The sequence below is a fragment of the Phalaenopsis equestris genome, unplaced genomic scaffold (genome assembly GCF_001263595.1).
Source record: "Phalaenopsis equestris unplaced genomic scaffold, ASM126359v1 Scaffold000340, whole genome shotgun sequence".
In the NCBI taxonomy this organism is placed as follows: Eukaryota; Viridiplantae; Streptophyta; class Magnoliopsida; order Asparagales; family Orchidaceae; genus Phalaenopsis; species Phalaenopsis equestris.
In genome coordinates, this window is record NW_018164782.1 from 119,467 (window position 1) to 139,718 (window position 20,252).

Consider the following 20,252-nt stretch of genomic DNA (forward strand, 5'->3'; position numbering starts at 1 on the left):
ATGAAAAAATCTATAAAAAAGAGTGAACAACTATTGTCTCACATTTGCAAACATATCATCAAATTTACTTACAAAATAAAAAAAAAAACTATTGGATCATATACAATAGCCGTAAGTTGTATTTTGATTCCAACAAAATTTAAGTCTCTTCTTCGTCATTACACCGAAAGACAAACACACATGTGAATCCCTAGAAAAAGGAAGTGTCGACTAAGCAAAAATAAAGAAACTAAACAGGAAAAGGGACAAAATATTGAAGTCTAACCATAATATAGCTGGGGAATCTTGAATGATAGAAAATATCGAACATCAAACCGTAGAACAAGCCTTAAAGATTTTGATGTTGATCTCGGAATATGAAATGTCGAATGAACCCCAAATGCCAAAAGTCTCGATCTCTGTATTTGTTTTATATGTTTTTTCTAAAAAGGACGAGTCGGGCTACGCATTATGCGCGCTTTTTCTCTCATTTTAGAGATTAAAATATATTTTATAGAATAAATATATAAAAAATAAAAAAAACAAGTGAAATTTTTGGATTGTCACACATAACTCTACGTGCTTTGTCCGGACATAATAAATTTTCACATTCTGGAGACCAGTATCTTGTAGCAAACCATACAGACATAACTCTTCATAGAGTCCCAAATCTCGAAACACAACTCATTTCTAGGGGCTGTATGACAACGAAAGAGATGTAAGTAGGCTTTGATAAATCTTGTAAATTCAAATTTAGTAAATCCAAAAAAGGTTAAATCTCAAAAATAATTTTGCAATGAATTTAATAAATTTTTTAAAAATTTATGAAACTGACAAGTTCTGTTATGATTTAAAAATTTGTTGTGGTTATCAGTAGCAACAAGTCATAATAAGATTTAATAAATAATGTAAATTAAAAATTTTAAACTATTTCAAAGTTGAAAAACTAAGTTCTTAAATTCAATTAATATTTTATTTCAAAATATGATAATTAATAATTATATATTTACTATGATAATTAGTTATAAATAAAATTTTTATCAAATTAATTATTAGATAGAAGTTTAACATTTATAAATAAATAATTAATTGGTTATTAATTACACTTATTGATAATTATCTATAATTCTTCTGAATGAATAAATAAACTATATTTATTTTTGATTACTTAAATAAATTTATTTAAGTATAATTAATCTGATAATATTTTAAGTATAATTCCTAGGGTTTTAGGTGGAGCGGAAAGGGGCGAAGCCGATTTGCTTGTATCTTCTCGCCTGCATTTCTCCATTCTTCTAGATCTTCCCATCCTAAAAATGGCGGTATGCTGCCCTCGCAATTATGTTTTCGTGAGCTTCGATCCATGTTTCCATTACTGTGATCGGATGCTAACAACCGTGTTTTTCAATTGGGAACGTGATGCAGGTGGAGCGTCTGCTTAAAGATGAGGCCACAGAAGAGAAGGGAGAGAGGGCCAGAATGGTATGTTTTCTCCATTTTCACCGCCCAACAAAGTTCTTTGGACTATCGATTTCTTTCTTTTCGCGGAGGTTTCAGGATTTATACTAGTGATACTGTTGTTTTGTTTTAGTAAAAAGCAGAGTAGTCGTTGTGACAAGTTTAAAAACAAAATAATGAAAAATTGCTTTTTGCTTGTTATAACCTCCTTCTATTTCTACCTAAAGACAATGGTATTATTGCGTTTAACTTTTGACGCTTTAAATTATATTTCGATGTTTAGATATTTGCATTTTTGAACTATGTTCAGCTTGAATGCAAGGGTGATTTTTGTGCCGTTGTTGTTGTTTTTTTTTTATTTTAAATTTACGAATGCGTTTTTTTTTTCATTTTTTTTTAACTCGTAGATAATAATCCAGTAAATGTTGAAGGTAAGAAGGCATCATTGCATACGAATTCATGTCTGGAAATTAGATAATGGACGCTGTGGCCTATATGATAAATTAAACATGTAATGTGATAAATCCGAATATTTTTTTTTTGGGGCATTTACGTACACACCACTCAATGTATTTAGATATCTAACACCTAAACTTTGCTTTTTTAGATTTATACTAACCAAATCTTTCATATCACATAAAAAATACCACCATTTTAAAAAGTGAAATACAACTTTTCATGCATATGCAAGGTATGTAAAAATTGAAATTTAGCTGTTAGATATGTAAACACATAGGAATTGAGAGGTATGTACATATATCTTCCTTTTTTTTTGTTTTGCATCTGCAATTGCTATGAGCTGTGACTTTGAGGAATCTGCAAAACTAGATTTTATTGTCTTGGAAACAACAAATTCTTATTCTGAGTTTAAGGTACTTGATGACTCCAGAAATATTGAGATGGTCTTTGATAGAGGTTTTAATTTTTTAAGAACTCACTTCTTATGCTTATGGTTTGTGATAAAGGTTTAAACTTTTTGAGAATCGAGTTTTTTTCTTAATGCTTTTTTTACTAAGCTTCAACAATCAGACATTAATTTTATAATTTCTGCTTCAGCATTTGATTGGCGAAAATTTGTTGTTTTGGTGGTCACAAACAATTCATTTTATTTGTTTTTAGGCATCATTTGTTGGTGCCATGGCCATTGCTGATTTAGTGAAGACCACTTTAGGGCCAAAGGGAATGGTAAGCATATGGCTTTTGCTGTTTATTTTTGGCATTATTGTTAGTGGTATAAAAAATTAACCTGATACATCAACCCAAGTCGAAAAATCCAGGTTTGAATTGTCTCGATTAATTTTTAGGTCGGGTTTGAGTTCAAAATCCCAACACATTTATTTCTTTAGTGTCGGGCTCAGGTTGATCCACCAACCCAAAATTGAGTCAACTCAGACTACCAACCTGAATTTGACCCATATAATTATTATGCATATATTAAATGGGTCATGCGAGTTGAGTTCGTGTTTAATTTTATGACCTATTTAATATCCGGGTTGGGTTTGGGTCAAACAGGTCAGGTTAATTTCAGTCCAAACCCGAACCCACCGTGAACCCAATTTGACACTCATAATTATTGTCAACAATCAAATTTTGTTTTTTTTTTGTCGCATGCCATTTTCAGGACAAGATTTTGCAATCAACTGGCAGGGGCCGGAGTGTTACCGTCACTAATGATGGAGCCACTATCTTGAAATCACTCCACATTGATAATCCTGCTGCTAAGGTTCTCGTTGGTATCCTTTTGTCTGTACTTTGGTCTCCCAGTGACCATTTTACTTCTTGTTAGTCAAATATTCCCTTTTCTATTTATGATTTGATTCAGTTATTTTTGTTATTCTAGAGGATTTACATAAATACCTCTCAATTCTTATGTATTTACATATTTATCACCTAAACTTCAATTTTTACATACATCCCACCTTACCTATGCATGAAAAGTTATATGTCACTTTTTAAAAGTTAAAATGGTGGTATTTTTGATTTTATATGAAAGATTTGATGGTATAAATATAAAAAGCAAAGTTCAGACATTAGATATGCAAATACTTAGGAATTGGGTGATATGTATGCAAATGTCCCAATTATTATTTATTGTATATGCTGGTACTGTATTAATTATGCAAGATTACCTGAGATCTCTTTCTTTTCTTAATTTTCTTCCTAAAGCCTCCTTTTTTCATAAAGCAATGTGGTTTTAAACAAATTGGGTACAATGGAAAGGATATGATATTGTTCCTTAATTTAATAAAAAAGATATATCTAAAGTTCAAGATGATGAGGTTGGCGATGGAACAACTTCTGTTGTTGTTTTGGCTGGGGAGCTTCTTAGGGAGGCTGAGAAATTGACGAATGCAAAGGTCCATCCAATGACTATAATTGCAGGTTTGTTTGCTCTTAAAACACAAATTCGTAATTTTTAAAGTAAGTGTAATGTTGGATTTTATATTGCTTCTAACTTGGATGCTTATTATGTCATGCTTGTGGAGCATACTTCCACTTATTGCTGCTTTAGTCAATTTTATGTTGGAAGATTTACATACCACAAAAGTCATATGTATTTACATATATAACACCTGAACTTCAATTTTTACATACATGCCATCTCACCTATGCATGAAAGGAGCATTTTACTTTTAAAAGTTAAAATGGTGGTATTTTTGATGTGATATGAAAGATTTGGGTGGTATAAATGTAAAAATTAAAATTTAAGTGTTAGATATGTAAATACATAGGTATTGGGTGGTATGTATGTTAATGCCCCTTTTATATTGCATATCTCTTCTATTCTGTTCTATTTTATTCATCATTTATTTTCTGCTTTTTTGTTACTTTATATTTTTAGGTTGAATGTCTGTTCTACATGTGAGATCAGTGTTAAAAAGCACCTTCAAATTTTAGGGCATTTATATACATGGCACACAATTCTTATGTATTTACATATCTCACACCTAAACTTCCTAAACTTTCATACACCTAAACTTTCATATTTCACACATAGCACTCAAATCTTTAATATCACATAAAAATGGCATTGTTGTCACTTTTTAGAAGTGAAATGCAGCTTTTCATGCATAGGTCTAGAACGCCAAAGTTCTATGTTTATAAATATGAAAGTTTAGGCATGAGATCTGTAAATACATAAGAATTATGTGCTACCTATGTAAAATTTCCTTTTTTTTGGGTGTTGTCAGTTCACCATTGGTTGTTGGGATGCCTTTAAACATAAGTTTTAATTTTTTTTTTAATTTTAAAACAGTTAGTAAAATCTATATGAGTGTGAACTGATTTAATAGTTAAAGTTGATTTTTGCTCAAACAGGTTATAGAATGGCGGCTGAGTGTGCGCGGAATGCATTGTTGCAGAAGGTTTTGGACAACAAAGATGATCCAGGTATTTCAGTATATTTCACTGTGGCTGCCTTCTCTAATTATCAATGATTATAGTATCTCATTGGTTGCTTAAGATTTAACAAGAATTTAACCACCTAACAATTTTTGTAAAGAGCTTTTAAAAATTTATGTTTTGGGCTTTTCCCTACATACCACCTTCCTAGGTATTTACATGTCTAGCACTTATACTTAACTTTTTACTTTTATACCACCCAAATCTTTCATATCACATCAAAAATAGCTCTATTTTAACTATTAAAAGGTGAAATGCACCTTTTTATGCATGTTTAAGTTGGCATGTATGTAAAAATTGAAGTTTCGGTTTTAGATAAGAATTGAGTGGTATGTATGTAAATCTTCATTTATTTTTTTGCTTGTTCACTTTTATTAAACATTTTAAGCAATGTATTGAAATTTTGATAATTACATTGTATATTTAGTTTCATTTTTTTTTATCTTGGTATTTCTTGCTTGAGTTTGATGAAGCTGTGTGATATTTTACTGCAGAGAAGTTCAAGTCAGATTTGATGAACATTGCAATGACAACTTTGAGTTCCAAAATACTTTCTCAGGACAAGGAGCATTTTGCGAAGCTTGCGGTAGATGCTGTTCTGAGGCTTAAGGTATATTATATGTTAGGGAAGTTTACATTCCTAGCGCACAATTCATATGTACTTAAATGTCTCACACCTAAACTTACTTATTTACACACAACATTTTGGTGCTTCAAATTCATTCATGAAATTGACCTTTAAAAATATGGTGACGGTGCTGTTTTTTATGTATGTGTGTAAATATGAAAGTTTAGGTGTGAGATATGTAATCGCATAAGAATTGTGTGCTACGTATGCAAATGCGTGTACTTGTCATTGTTAACTTTATGCAATATCTATCTTCTTTTTTTGACCTTTTTCTTTGGTAATGATGAAAGAATTTATATTTTATAGAGAAATATGTGATGTGTTTATGTCAAACAAAGCATATGCTGTGATTTACAATTTAGCTTGTATTAGAGCGAGACGAATCAAAAATTGAAAGTTTGGAAATTTTTACTTGGAGTTTTATTTAAAGGAAAATTTACATACATACAACTCAATTCCTATTTTTTTACATATTTAACGCCTAAACTTCAATTTTTATATAAATGCCACCTTAGCGATGCATGAAATGCTGTATTTCATTTTTCAAAAGTTAAAATGGTGGTATTTTGATGTGATATAAACTGGTTAGGTGGTTTAAATTTAAAAATATGTAGGTACATAGGAATTGGGTTGTATGTATGTAAATGCCCCTCTATTTTTTTTCATACTTTTAGTTGATAAAATATGGGAAAGATTCTTCTACATTTGCTTATGAAAGAAGCATCATTTGAATTGAGTCTATTTCTATTTCAAAGCGTGCTGCAGGTGTTATTCCTCGCATACATCGTCTTTTATTCATTTCTTCTTAAATCGCTGTAATTTGACCTTTTACAATGGGTTTCGGGGAGAGTTGTCGCTTTTTTTGATGGGATAATCATTTGAATTCATGATTGTTTCACTCAAAATAGGTCAATTGATATTGACTTCGATTACGAGGGCTTAATTTTTATGAGTCCAATATGCTAGGTGTAAATGAGTCAAGCTTGAGCCACCCCAGTGATTGTTTGTGCTTGACTCATTTGATTATTTATTTATTTTTTTGTTTAAAATGAGTCATTAGAATTAGATGGGGGTACCTAAAAGACAAATCAATTTTTTTTATGAGTAAAATTCAATATTTTAAAATTTGGGATGTTCATGAAGAAACAAATTTTATATGAGATAAAGTAACAAACACTATCAAACAAGTCACAAAAATTGTACTTGGAGAATCAAAAGAAAAAGTTTCTATAAATAAAAATAGTTGGTGGTGGAATAATAATGTGCAAGAAAAGATAAAATATAAGATGTTATGTTATAAAAATTGACTTAAACGTAAAAACTTAGAGAACTGGGAAAAATATTAAACGACCTGTAGAAAGTCTAAGAGAACAATCCGTGACGCTAAAAATTCTCCTTTTACTGATCGGCTCTTAATGATCTTTATAATAGATTAGATGCTAAGGAGGGTGAAAATTACATATATATATACAAACAAAGAGAAAAGAAAAGTAAAGATTTAACCCAAGTAAAGTGTATTAAATATGAAAATAAAAAAGAGCTTTTCTTAGAAAAAGGTATTCAACATTATGGGTGAGTTATTTTGATAAATTTTTTAATGAAGTTTCATAAAATACGATTGATTTTAGCGATCTTAATATTATTAATAATAATAAAATGTTTCATTTTTATTGTCGTATTAGTAAAAAAGAAGTTGAGGAGGCTTTAAAAAAAACAAAGGGTGGAAAGTCTGTAGGAGTTGATGATATCCCAATTGAAGTGTGTAAATATTTAGGAGATCTGAGAGTTTCTTGGCTTACTAAACTCTTTAATATTATTTTAAAACTAAAAGATGCATGAGGAGTAGAGTAAGAGCATTTTGGTCTCCATTTTTAAGAATAAAGGGGATGCGCAAGAGTGTGCAAATTATAGAGGAATTAAATTGATGTGTCGTACTTTAAAATTATTGGTGAGGGTAATTGAACATAGGTTAAGTCATATTATAAAGATTTCTCATAATTAATTTGGATTTATGCCGGGCAGTTTTACTATGGAAGCTATACATTTATTGAGATGTTTGATGGAGAAGTTTAGAGATAATAAGGAGGATCTACATATGATTTTTATTGATTTAAAAAAAATCTTATGACAAGGTTCCAAGAGATATCCTTTGGAGAGTTTTTGAAATGGAAGGTGTTGATTTGCCTTATATTCGACTCATTAAAGATATGTATACAAGAGCTATTACTTGTGTTCGAACAGGAGGTGGATTGACCAAATGTTTTTCTATTTCTGTTGATCTACATTAGGGATTGGCTGTAAGCCCATATCTTTTTGCTTTAGACATAGATGGTCTTACTGGACACTTACAGGAGGATGTACTTGGTATATGCTTTTTGCCGATGATATAGTTCTCTTGGATAAGACGAGAGAAAAAGGTCAGGAAAAACTTGAATTATGAACTTGAATTATGGAGGTCTACCGGAGGTCTACCTTGGAGTCTAATGGCCTTCTTTTGAGTAGAACTAAAACTGAAAACATGGACTGTAATGTCAGTAGTAGTCGCTCTAGTGACAGAATTGTAACTATTGGTGATCAAATTATCAAAAGCTGTGAACATTTTAGGTGATATTGATGGGGATGTTATTAGCAGAATTAAAATTGGTTGGTTGAAGTGGAGGAATGCTTTGGATTTATTGTGTGATATAAAAGTACCGCTTGGACTGAAAGGAAAATTTTATAAGATGGTAGTGAGACCTGCAATGCTCTATGGTGCTGAATGTTGGCCTTTAAATGAGTAGCATACAACTAAGTTAAGTGTTACCGAGATGAGAATGATTAGGTGGATGAGCGGATTTACACTTTGAGACAAAATGCAAAATGAATATATCCATGATAGGGTTGGTGTAGCTTCAGTGATGGACAAAGTTAGAGAGAGTCGTCTTAGATGGTTTGGTCACATTAAACGTCGATCATCTGATGATCCAATTAGAGGAGTAGATGTTTTAGATTCAATATATGTTAAAAAAGACAGAGATAGACCTAGGAAGTCTTGGGCATATTGTATAAAAAATGAGTTTAATTGATTAAAATTTAAAGAAAATGACACTAAATAAGATGCAATAGATAAAAATAATTCATGTAGCCGACCCCACTTAGTGGGATAAAGGTTTTTTTGTCGTTGTTATTTAAAATGAGTTCATATTTGAAATGACTCGAGAATCATATGTTCATATTCGACTCGATTTGAAGTCGTTTGTTCATTTCGTCTTATGTTCGGCCCAAGTTTAGCTCGAATGTTCAAAAAATATAATAAAATTAAAATTTTTTAAATACAATATAAAAAATCATTATAAAAAAATTATAATAAATATTATCTATTTAATTATTAAATCAATTCTTGCTAAGTTGAGTCAACCGTAATTGAAAAAAAGATTGTTTGTGTTTGACTTGTTTATAAATCAGGCTAAAAGAAAATATTTGTCTTTGGGGGGCCCTTTCACTCTGCTTTTCTTAAACATCCACGTTGTTGGCTGCTATTTTGGTGTACTGGAGCTAGGTGAAATAGCTATGGTTTAGATCTAGGTGGTAAAATGTGATCTATTTAATCATCAATAACTAGTTTTTGGTGTTTAACAATCTCATCCCTAAACAATAACCACCCGCTGCTTTTGTAAAATTGTGCAATTTAAGGCATGGCTCCATCCGAGGCTCTCAAAGAAAGCTCTGAGGTGTAGCCTTGTATTTTTTTTTATTGTATAGTTTTTGTAAGATTGGATACTTTCCTTGAGTTGGTGAATTTTAAAATTCTAAACAAAAAATTAATTCATGAACACAACGTTACGGAGCATAGCCTTCTCTTTTCCTCACATCAAAAGAGAACAGTTTCTATAAGTTCTTTTTGGATTTGGTGGTTACATGGATATATTTAACTTTATTTTTAATTGCCCTTCTACCCACATTTTAATTTCTTACAATTTCACCAAATTATGATGGAAAGATAATAGTAGATGTTATCATTATAAACGAAAAAGGAAGATTTACGTACATACCATTAAATCTTATGTATTTACATAATTAACACCTAAACTTCAATCTTTACATTCATATCCAGCTTACCCATGCGTGAAATGGTGTATTTAATTTTTAAAAGGTTAAATAGTGGTATTTTTATGTTATGTAAAGATTTGGGTGGTATAAATGTAAATGGTAAATTCGATCAACCATCGCGATGGTATAACCTCCTTAAACCCTTCACGTATTTTCTTCTTAGCTGACCCTAGGAATAGTTTAGGATAGGTGTTGTGGGTTCCGGTCGCCCACACGGGGTGAGCGTGGTCGGCAGACGCTAGTCGGCACAACCACACTCCCTTGGATTGGCCATTGATTTCCTAGAGGAAGTCTTAGGTTAGGAATCCTGTGCATGGCCAAAGCCCTTGCCGAGTCGAGCGATTTTCTGTGCGAATCTTAGACCTAAATCCTAGTGGGTTGGAATCCCAATTTCCCCTTGCTTTGGCTTTCCCTAACATTTTTTGGAGGGGTTGGGATGTTTGGATTTTGCAATGTGAGAAAAGCTTTGTAGCTAACTCAGCTTGCAAAATCTTGAGTTGTGAAATGGAAAAAGATTTGTAGCTAGCCCATTTCACAACATCGTAGAGTGTTTTCTCTTTTTGGAGATCTGGAGGTGAAACTCCCTGCACACCTCGCCAAAACAGGAGGTGGCTATGCTGCAAATCCAAAAGTTGAACCCTAGGTGCCTATGTGAGATTGTTAGCATGAGTGCTGCTCACTATTGTTTGTGATCATTTGCACCGTAACATGTTGCATTTCATGCATCTCACTTTTTGTCGTGACAGGCCGTTTCGGCCCGGTCAACATCATTATTGCCTCGATTGATCACTCCGACGCGATCAACATCACAATTTGCCTCGAACGAACGTCCTGGCCCCGTTGTCATCACTTTTGCCGTGACTGGTCACTCCGACCCAGTCGACATCACTATTGTCTCAACTGGCTACCCCGACCCGATTGGTATCACTTTTGCCTTAACTTGCAGCCCCGACCCAGTCAACATCACTATTGCCTCGATTGGTCTCTCTGGCCCCATCGAGATCATTTTTGCCTCAACCAACCGACCGACTACTTTGGTCCCACCGATTGCCCCGGTCCGATCGACCGACCACTTTTGTCCTACCAGTCGCCCAAGCCCGATCAACCAATCACCTTGGTTTGATCGTTGCCCCGACTCGATCAGAGGATCACTTGGTATCATCGGCCGCTCCGACCCGATCAGTCGATCACTTAGGTTCAACCGATCGCCCTGGCTCGTTCGACCTATCACTTGCATAATATATGTTTCGCATGTGCATTAGTGTCTGATTACTTGCTTGCATGGTGCACTATATCTTGTATGTGCTTGTCATTTGTAAGTGTGTTTGGTCGTTATTGGGGCAAGATGATTCTCCCCAATGGTGTCTTGCATGACATCTTGCATAGTCATTATCACATGCTTGAGTTGTAATTTGAGTGTCTATTCATACGCTCTCCCCACTTATATGATTTTCCTTAGTGAGGATTATCACCCATTTCGGGTCACTGCCACTACTACACACCCATTCTTTCAGGTCGCTGCGTTCACGGCACGGCTCTTTCTTTTCACTGCCTCCACGACACACCCATCCTTTGGGCCGTTGCCTCCGCGACACGCTCATCCTCTGGTCACTGCCTCCACTATACACCCATCCGTCGGGCTGCTGCCTCCACGATACGCCCACCCCTTCGGGCCACTGCCTCCATGACACACTTATCTTTCGGGTCGCTGCCTTCACGACATGCCTGCTCTTTCGTGTCACTGCCTCCACGGCATATCCATATGTCGTGTCACTGCATCCACGACACACAATATCCGTATACTTAGTGAAGGAGAGGAGCAATATCCATTATTGCCCTCTTTCGACGACGCTTACCGCATCCATGATGATTTGAGTGATTCTTCAAATGATACAGGCGAAACATCTCTTTCTCAGGCTTCTTCCATAGAGCCTTCTTCTATTGAGTGTCCTGTTGGGAGCGAACCTATTGGGTCCCCTAACTTTATATGCAATTTTATAATTCATGGATGGGTCATCTGTTTATAATACATTTATGATGGCACTTGAGGATGAGAAGTACTTCAAATTTCATAGTCCTATTAAAATATATTTTTTTGATATTATGTCTTTTGCTCTCAAGAATGTTGGTGCTAAAAACTAGGAGCAAGACTAAGATCTTTACAAAAACTTATTCACAACTAGGTTTAATGTTATATCAAGTAAGGAAAAGAAAAAAAAATTATTTGATTTGAGAATTATATTTGTACAGATAGGTCACTATAGTCTCAAAATAAACCCACTGAACTATTCCTTTAGGATGACTATAGAAAATTTCTTTCGATTTTGGTGAGGCACCATTGCATGGAAATGGATCTTTATAAGATCAAAGCCATTCTGAGTTCCACCTTCTAAAAACTTAACTCAATTAAGATCCGTTTAAGTAATTTTAGTTTATCTTAAATGCTTTATTTCTAATCTCTCTAGTTGGTGTCACCCATTTACTATTTTTATAAGGATGGATGCTAAGCTCCATTGGGAGTGCTCCAATCCTGTATAGAACTTTAATACTTTTGTGTTATGACACTAGGTGGATCTCTTGGAGCTCTATTAACTAAACTAATGAACATGAAAATTAGAATTCACTTTATTATTCAAGTCATCATCTTATTCTTATGGATTTTAAGTATCCTCTAATTAAGAAATATTATTTGTCCTTGTTTTTTGCTGCTCAGAAATTAAGGAGCATAGACTTTCTCATAAGGTCAACGTAATTTCAAGGTTTAATACTTTACAATTTATGATAACTTGGCCAGATCCATTTGGAATGTAAGTGTGATCGTTGATGCTACAATTTTAATTCGATATAACCTTCTTCTCCTTACGTGCTGTAAGAAATAAAGAATTAGCTGATTTTCTAGTAGCACACCAGTTTTTTGTTGCTTCACTGTTGAATGATGACCTTTTTAATGAACATATCATGAGTTTAAATAAAAAAAAAGTAACTATTATTGGGAGATGTATTTTTTATGTCGAGGCATCTTCAGAAAAAGGTGACAAATAGTAATATACTATCCTAGGAAAAGTAGGAATTAGTCTTATATTCATAACTTCTTATCAATGGATGATGCATTTGTCTTACAATTTATCAAAGCTTTTCTCAAATAATAAAGTAGAACATGATGCTCTGATTAATGGCTTACGGTTAACTATCTTGATGAACAATAAGAAGAGGTTTTTGGAAGATTCCTAATTGATAATCAATCAAGTTGTTGGAATCTATGTAGTTCTCATACTGAAGCTCCACCAATGCTATTAGTACACAATGAAGCTACTTGAGCAAATTTCTAATATGAAATTATTCTATGTATATGATAGATGCTTTAGCAAAGCCCACTGTAATGTGCCTTTACTGAAAAGGAATCCATTACTCTAGAATTACAGAATCACCATGTTTTGTCACACAGAGATAAGGAATACCTTCATAAGTCTTCGAATGAGGAGAATGTTAGCCTAGCCATAATAGTAGAAATGATTTGATTGGAGACAACTTTTCATTAAATATTTGCAAAAGGGCAAACTTCCTCAAGAGAAGATCATGATCATATGCTTTGATTGATGGTACCTTGTACCATCTATCATTCAAAGTAGAGAAGATCATTGTCAAATTGCTCAATGGTCTATGTGGAGCTCACCAATTTGTTCCTCAGATGAAAGACAGGATTATGTGGCTCAAGTACTATTGCCTATAATGATCTTAAGTTGCAAGAATGCCACACAAAAGTGCCCGGATAGGAATTGGGTGGTATGCATGAATGTAAATGCCCAAAAAATTATGTATGTAGTGTTTCTGCCTTGCCTGCTCCTGGTGCCTATAAATACAGTACAAGCTTTGCATTTTAGTACTTTGGTGAACTTCAATTACTTACTTTGTTTGCATTGCACATAAGATAATTATCTTGCAAATTTACCAGGGTAGTACAAACCTGGAGGCTATCCAAATCATCAAGAAGGCTGGAGGATCCTTGGTAGATTCATTTTTGGATGAAGGGTAAAAAATCAAGCTTTCCTCCATTGTGGCATGTAATATATTTTAGCTTTAGATCTTGTGTGAAACTACATATATTCTGCCGAATCTTGCTTAAATAATGTTTTTTTATGGAAGATTTACATGTATACCTCTTAATTCCTGTGTGTTTACATATCTAACACCTGAACTTCAATCTTTACATATATGCCACTTTTCCTATGCATGTGGAGATGTATTTCACTTTTTAAAAGATAAAATAGTGGTATTTTTAATGGGATAAGAAAGATTTTGGTGGTATAAATGTAAAAAAGTAAAGTTTAGGTGTTCAATATGTAAATAAATAGGAATTGGATGGTATGCATGTAAATACCCCTTCTTTTATTTGTGTAAGTTGGTACATATGTAACACCTAAGCTTTCATATTTACATATATAACATTCAAATCTTTAATATTACATAAAAAAATATGACTTATTTTTTAAAGTGAAAGATACATTTTCGTGCACTGGTTTATGACACCGAAAATGTAAATATGAAAGTTTAGGTGTTAGATATGTAAATACATCAGAATTGTGTGGTATGTATGCTGATTTCCCAATTTTATTTTACATATAATACTGTCATCTGTCCATTTAAGAAGTTTTAAGCACAAGTTTCTTTGTCATATACATCACAAATTGAGTAAAATTAATGCAGTGAAATGAATTAAGTGTTTTTTTTTTACAAAAGTGGCTATTGTGTGGTATGTATGCTGGTTTATGTCCCTTTTAAACTTTCCAAATACACCATATAAAAGAGCCTCTGCATTCTTATGGCTATATCTCTATAGTATCTTGTTCTTTGGATCTCCAGGCCATTATTATGGCAGTCATATGGGCACAAGGCGACATCATGCTAAGTATTTATTTATTTTGTTTGTCTAATCGAAGATCGACTTACATACCGCTCAATTCTTATGTATTTACATATCTAACACCTAAAATTCAATTTTTACAGACATACCACCTTACTTATGCATGATCAGGTGTATTTCACCTTTTTAAAGTTAAAATACTAGTATTCTTGATGTGATATGAAAGATTTGGGTGGTATAATTTTAAAAAGTGAAGTTTGGGTGTTAGATCTATAAATACGAACTAAGGAGCCAAGTCATGGTTGGCTTGAGCTTGGCTTGTTAGCTCATAGAGCTCAACTCACGAGCAACTTATCGAGCCAAGCCTGTGTTGGCTCACGACTCGGCTTGACTCAGTTACACCCCTCCTTCCTGCATTGTCTTTTGACTAGGTGGTTTAACCTTTTGCTTCACTGCCTTTCTGGTCTGATTCATTCACCTGCAGATATGGGCCTCATTTTTATAATGCTTTTGTAGCTGTTCTCACTTTTTGAATTCCTGATGTATCTTAATTTTGATTTCTGCTGGATCCATTGTAAAGAATTTGGGGCTTTTACATAGATGCAACACAATTCTTATGTATTTGCAAATTTTCTTAAAGGGAAGTACACCTTTTCTGGTATTGATAAGGTGGTTTGAATGTAAAAAATTAAAGCTTAGGTTCATTTTTTCTTTTATAAACCTCAAAATTTTTATATCACATTAAAAATATCACTTCATTGACTTTCAAAAAGTGAAATACAACTTTTCAGTTATAGATAAGGCGGCATATTCTTGTGCTGTTTTTAAAATTTTTAATTTTTTTTCAGTTTTTCACAATCTAATCTTTTTAATGGTCATCAAATTACTTGTTTTATGGATACATTGATCTATTACTATATCATCTATAGGTTCATTCTTGACAAAAAGATTGGCATTGGCCAACCAAAACGGATCGAGAACGCTAAAATATTAGTGGCAAACACTGCTATGGACACTGACAAAGTGAAAATTTATGGTGCTCGAGTTCGAGTTGACTCGATGGCTAAGGTCGCCGAGATAGAGGGCGCTGAAAAACAAAAAATGAGGGAAAAGGTTCAAAAGATTATTGCTCATGGAATCAACTGTTTCATTAACCGACAGTTAATCTACAACTTTCCCGAAGAGCTTTTTGCCGATGCGGGTATACTCGCAATCGAACATGCCGACTTCGAAGGGATCGAACGTCTCGCTCTTGTGACAGGTGGCGAAATCACTTCTACTTTCGATAATCCTGAGGCTGTGAAGCTCGGTCATTGCAAGCTTATCGAAGAAATAATGATTGGCGAAGATAAGTTGATTCACTTTTCTGGTGTTGAGTTGGGCCAGGCGTGTACAATAGTATTACGAGGGGCGAGGTATGCACCAATTTTTAGCAATTTCATAAATTCTTTTTGGAAGATTTACATACATACTACTTAATTCCTCATACTACTTCTTAATTCCTATGTATTTACATATCTAAAGCCTAAACTTCAATTTTTACATACATGCCTTCTTATCCATGCATGAAAAGGTATATTTTACATTTTAAAGTAATTGAGCAAGTTTGAATAAAATTTTAAAAACTCTTATGTTTGTGAACATCCTCCTTTTGTTGTTCAATAAGATGCTCGCTAAGAACTCTATAAAATAATTATTTAATTACTTATTTGATGATTTATTGTAAGTTATATTATCATTTTCTTATGTTGCATGCACTTTGAAAATTGCATATATTATTTGCGACATAAATGAAATGTAATAATCTAACAACTAATGTATAAGCTACTTGTTTTTTTTTAATATCTAGGCCCATCAAATAACATAAATAATACTCATTTTTAATTAATATTCATATGTTCATTTATGGCTAGCAACAAGCAGGTATTTGAATTGGTTTTAACAAAATAGTACTCAACTCATTTACAGCCGTATCTATAAAGTTAAATGATAGGATTTTATGAATTCTGTTCGCTTGTTTATGTATGATATCATATTGTCATTGAAGATTAAAATTTATATTACCCTATTTATGACAGAATATATCACCCTACCATTGCTTCAAAGCTGCTTATTTATAAATGTTACAATCCACTTTCTATGTACTAACATACTCAACTTTGTTTTTTTACATTTATACCACCCAAACTCTCATATCACATCTGAAAATACAACTATTCGGACTTTTAAAAAGCATGTATAGATAAGGTAGCACGTATATTTAAAATTTGAAGTTTAATTGTTAGATATGTATATACATAATAATTTAGCGGTATGTACGTAAATGTTCTTAATTTTTAATGAGTAAATGCTGGCCACTAATATTGATACATACTACATAATTCTTATATATAACATACCTAATGTTAAAATTTTGATATTTACTTAATATTGCATAAAGATGCCTCTAATATCAACTTTTTTAAAGTGCAATACACCATTTGCATTCATATGTTAAATGAATATTTACATAAGAACAACCAAACTCCCTATGTTTTTACATATCTAACATCTAAATTTAGTTTTTTTACATTTATACGACCCAAATCTTTCATATCTTATAAAAAAATACTACCATCTTAACTGTCAAAAAGCGAAGTACACTTTTTCCTGCATATATTTAAGATGACATATATGTAAAACATGAAATTTAGTTTTAGATACGCAAGTATATAGGAATTGAATGGTATGTATGTAAATATTCCTTGATATATTATTATTCTGTTTTAATTTTTAATTTTCAGCCAGCATGTCCTGGACGAAGCCGAAAGGTCCCTGCATGATGCTCTATGTGTGTTGTCCCAAACTGTGAACGACAGCCGAGTATTGCTCGGTGGCGGCTGGCCGGAGATGGTGATGGCGAAAGAGGTAGACGAACTTGCTCGCCGGACTCCGGGCAAAAAGTCACTTGCCATCGAGTCATTCTCCCGTGCTCTCCTAGCCATACCAACCATCATAGCTGATAATGCTGGGTTGGACAGTGCTGAGCTTATTTCTGAGCTGAGAGCAGAGCACCACAAAGAGAGGAGCAATGCAGGAATTGATGTTATATCCGGAAGTGTAAGTCCCAAAATTTTCTCTTACTTTTTTACCATACTTATGGTGATAAAAAAAATATGGGAATTTACATACGAACCACATATTTTTCTTATTTGTTTACATATTTAATACCCGAAGTTTGATATTTGTATGTATGGCACTTTAGAATTGTCATCGCATCAATGCATATGTATGAAAATGTGTATATCACCTTTAAGAGAGTTATTATTAGTCATATTTTTGATTTGGTGTTATATATATAGATATATATGTGTGTGTGTGTGTGTGTGTGTGTAGACTACCTTAGGATTATTATTATATCAAAATATAATCATGCATATTAGTGCGAGGTTAAAGATTTGAGTATTATATACATAAATATTAAAATTTAGGCCATAGAGCTGTAAATACATAAGAATTGTGTGCTATATATGTAAATACCTTCATGGGCAACTTATATACATCTCATATAACTCTTATGCATCTACATATCTAACTCCTACAATTGTATATTTACATAGAAAACACTTTATTATCATAATCAATAAAAAGCGTGTCCCTTTTAAAAAGTGTTCATCATAATCACATCAAAACATATGTGTGAAAAGACATATTTCACTTTAAAAAGTTTAGTATTAGTTGTATTTTTTATGTGATGTCAAAGTTCAATAGTGTCAGGCAAGTAAATTTTAAAGGCTAGGTGTTAGATATGTAAATGCACAAGACTTGTGTAACATGTATGTCAGTGCTCTTTTGGGGAATTCACATGCATATATTCTTATGTTTTTATATGTCTAACACCAAAATTTTTTATTTATATGCATGTATATATGTGTCACTCATAATCACATGTAAGCATATAAATTATTAGTAGTATTTTTACTATGATTATAAAGATTTGAGTCTTATATTCTCTAAAATAATTTAATTATTTTTAAATTTATTTTGCGAACTAAAATCACTTTATTTCATGCCATTTAAACATAATGGAGCAATTGTATTGTTGCAGGTTGGAGACATGGAGAAATTGGGTATATCAGAGTCCTTCAAAGTTAAGCAGGCGGTCTTACTGTCTGCTACTGAGGCTGCTGAGATGATTCTGAGGGTTGATCAGATTATCACATGTGCACCTCGCAGGAGAGAAGAGAGAATGTGATGGAGGTCAATCCTGCAATTTTCTGGTTTATATTTGCCAGTTTATGGATTTTCTGTTACTTTTTTGTCATAGTTTTTGTATGCTGTGCTTGTTATTAATCTGCAACACTATTTTATTGCATCTGATTGAGACCTTTGTTATATTTTACTGGACTATCTGTAACATGAGTTGTAGAAATAGTTTGGTTAAGAGTTTTGAAAATCCTTTTTCTCTGTTATATCCTATTGAGTGTTATATTTTCATTTAATTCTAATAAATTAAAACCATTTTTTTATACAGTAAGCCCAAATCAGTGTCATATTTTCATTTAATTCGAATAAATTAAAATCATTTTTTTTTTATATAATAAGCCCAAGTCATTTTGGGTCCACCTCTATCTTTCTTAACATAAGTCGAACCCAAAGCATCTGTTGTCCTAACCGGATGATCAGATGGTCGTCTTTTAATGTGAGACGACTCTTTACTTTTGTCTATCATGGAGCTACACTAATTCTTTCATGGATATGTTTGTTTCACATTTTGTGCGTAGGCGTCAAGCTATTCAACCAAAAAAGAAAAATATTGGGTTAATTCTCCTTATGCTTGAACCTATGTAAAAATATTGGGTTTATATTTTTATATTAATTCTCTCAATAAATGTACAACTTTCAAGATAGGCTAGTCTGGTATGAATCTAAGTTCTATCACATCATGGGCTATGTTCAATTACTCTCTCCCATAACTTTAGAATATGAAACATTAATTCAATTCATCTATAATTTGCACATTTGTACGTCCCTTTATTCTTAATAATATGAATAAATAGACTCTTTATCAAGTCATTAAAAAGTTTTTTAGTTTGGTTTTTAAATAATATTAAAAAAATTCGCAAGCTAAGAAATTCTCGGACCTCTTAAATATTTCTACATTTCTCATTAAAATGCCATCAAATTCTATTATTTGTTTACACCATTTTATCATTAATTTTTGTTTTACTTATGCGACGGTTGAAATAAAAATGTTTGTTGTTATTTAGGATATTCAGATTGTTAAAGTCGATCATATTTTTACAATATTTTTTAACTTATTTATATTGAAAATTCTCGTACAGGAAAAATATTTTTTTGATTTTTATCATTGATACATTTGAGCTAGTTCTTTAATTTGTTTTCTTTTTTTTGATCACTCACCTTCTTTAACATTAAATTTATTATAAAGATCATTAAAAACATAATTGTTGGCATCCTACGTTGTCCGCTTAGGCTTATTATGAGACACCTTATATATATTTTTTTCAATTCTCCAAGCTTTTACATATGATGAATTAAAAATAGCTTAATTTTTTTATTTGTTTTTATCTTTTTTTTGCACTTTTTAATTTCATGGCCAACAATTTTTATTTATTGGCGTTTCTTCTTTTAATTCTCTAAGCACATTTTTTATTAACTTGCCAATGTTCCACCACCACACTGAGTAGTGGAAAACGACGAGAAACCGTCGGAGCGCCCATCAGAACACAAACCTTCTGATTGGGGAGGGACGGGCGACCTCTTCTCTCACTCTAAGAGAAGAAAGTCACCTCCAAACCATGACATTGATTTTTTCAAAAACATCCTAAATTT

General features: G+C 32.6%; 1 protein-coding gene across 2 annotated transcripts; it reads left to right on the forward strand.

Moving 5' to 3' along the window:
- Positions 1–1,199: 1,199 nt before the first annotated feature.
- On the forward strand, positions 1,200–18,771 carry LOC110025895 (T-complex protein 1 subunit beta). Of its 2 annotated transcripts, XM_020726582.1 has the most exons (11): positions 1,200–1,301; positions 1,405–1,461; positions 2,557–2,622; positions 3,059–3,170; positions 3,691–3,819; positions 4,756–4,827; positions 5,334–5,449; positions 13,509–13,585; positions 15,347–15,832; positions 17,201–17,516; positions 18,505–18,771. In XM_020726582.1, the coding sequence occupies exons 1-11, from the start codon at positions 1,296–1,298 to the stop codon at positions 18,649–18,651; spliced, it is 1,584 nt and encodes a 527-aa protein (XP_020582241.1). In that variant the 5' UTR covers positions 1,200–1,295; the 3' UTR covers positions 18,652–18,771. The 2 variants fall into 2 exon arrangements, with proteins under 2 accessions (XP_020582241.1, XP_020582242.1); XM_020726583.1 differs by lacking the exon at positions 1,200–1,301 and having other exon boundaries at positions 1,399–1,461.
- The last annotated feature ends 1,481 nt before the right edge of the window (positions 18,772–20,252 follow it).

Bases quoted from the DNA above. Each gene is read 5' to 3' on its own strand.
- LOC110025895 (XM_020726582.1), top strand. The intron at 1,462-2,556 runs GTATGTTTTCTC...ATTTGTTTTTAG, and splicing joins AGGGAGAGAGGGCCAGAATG to GCATCATTTGTTGGTGCCAT. The intron at 2,623-3,058 runs GTAAGCATATGG...TGCCATTTTCAG, and splicing joins CTTTAGGGCCAAAGGGAATG to GACAAGATTTTGCAATCAAC.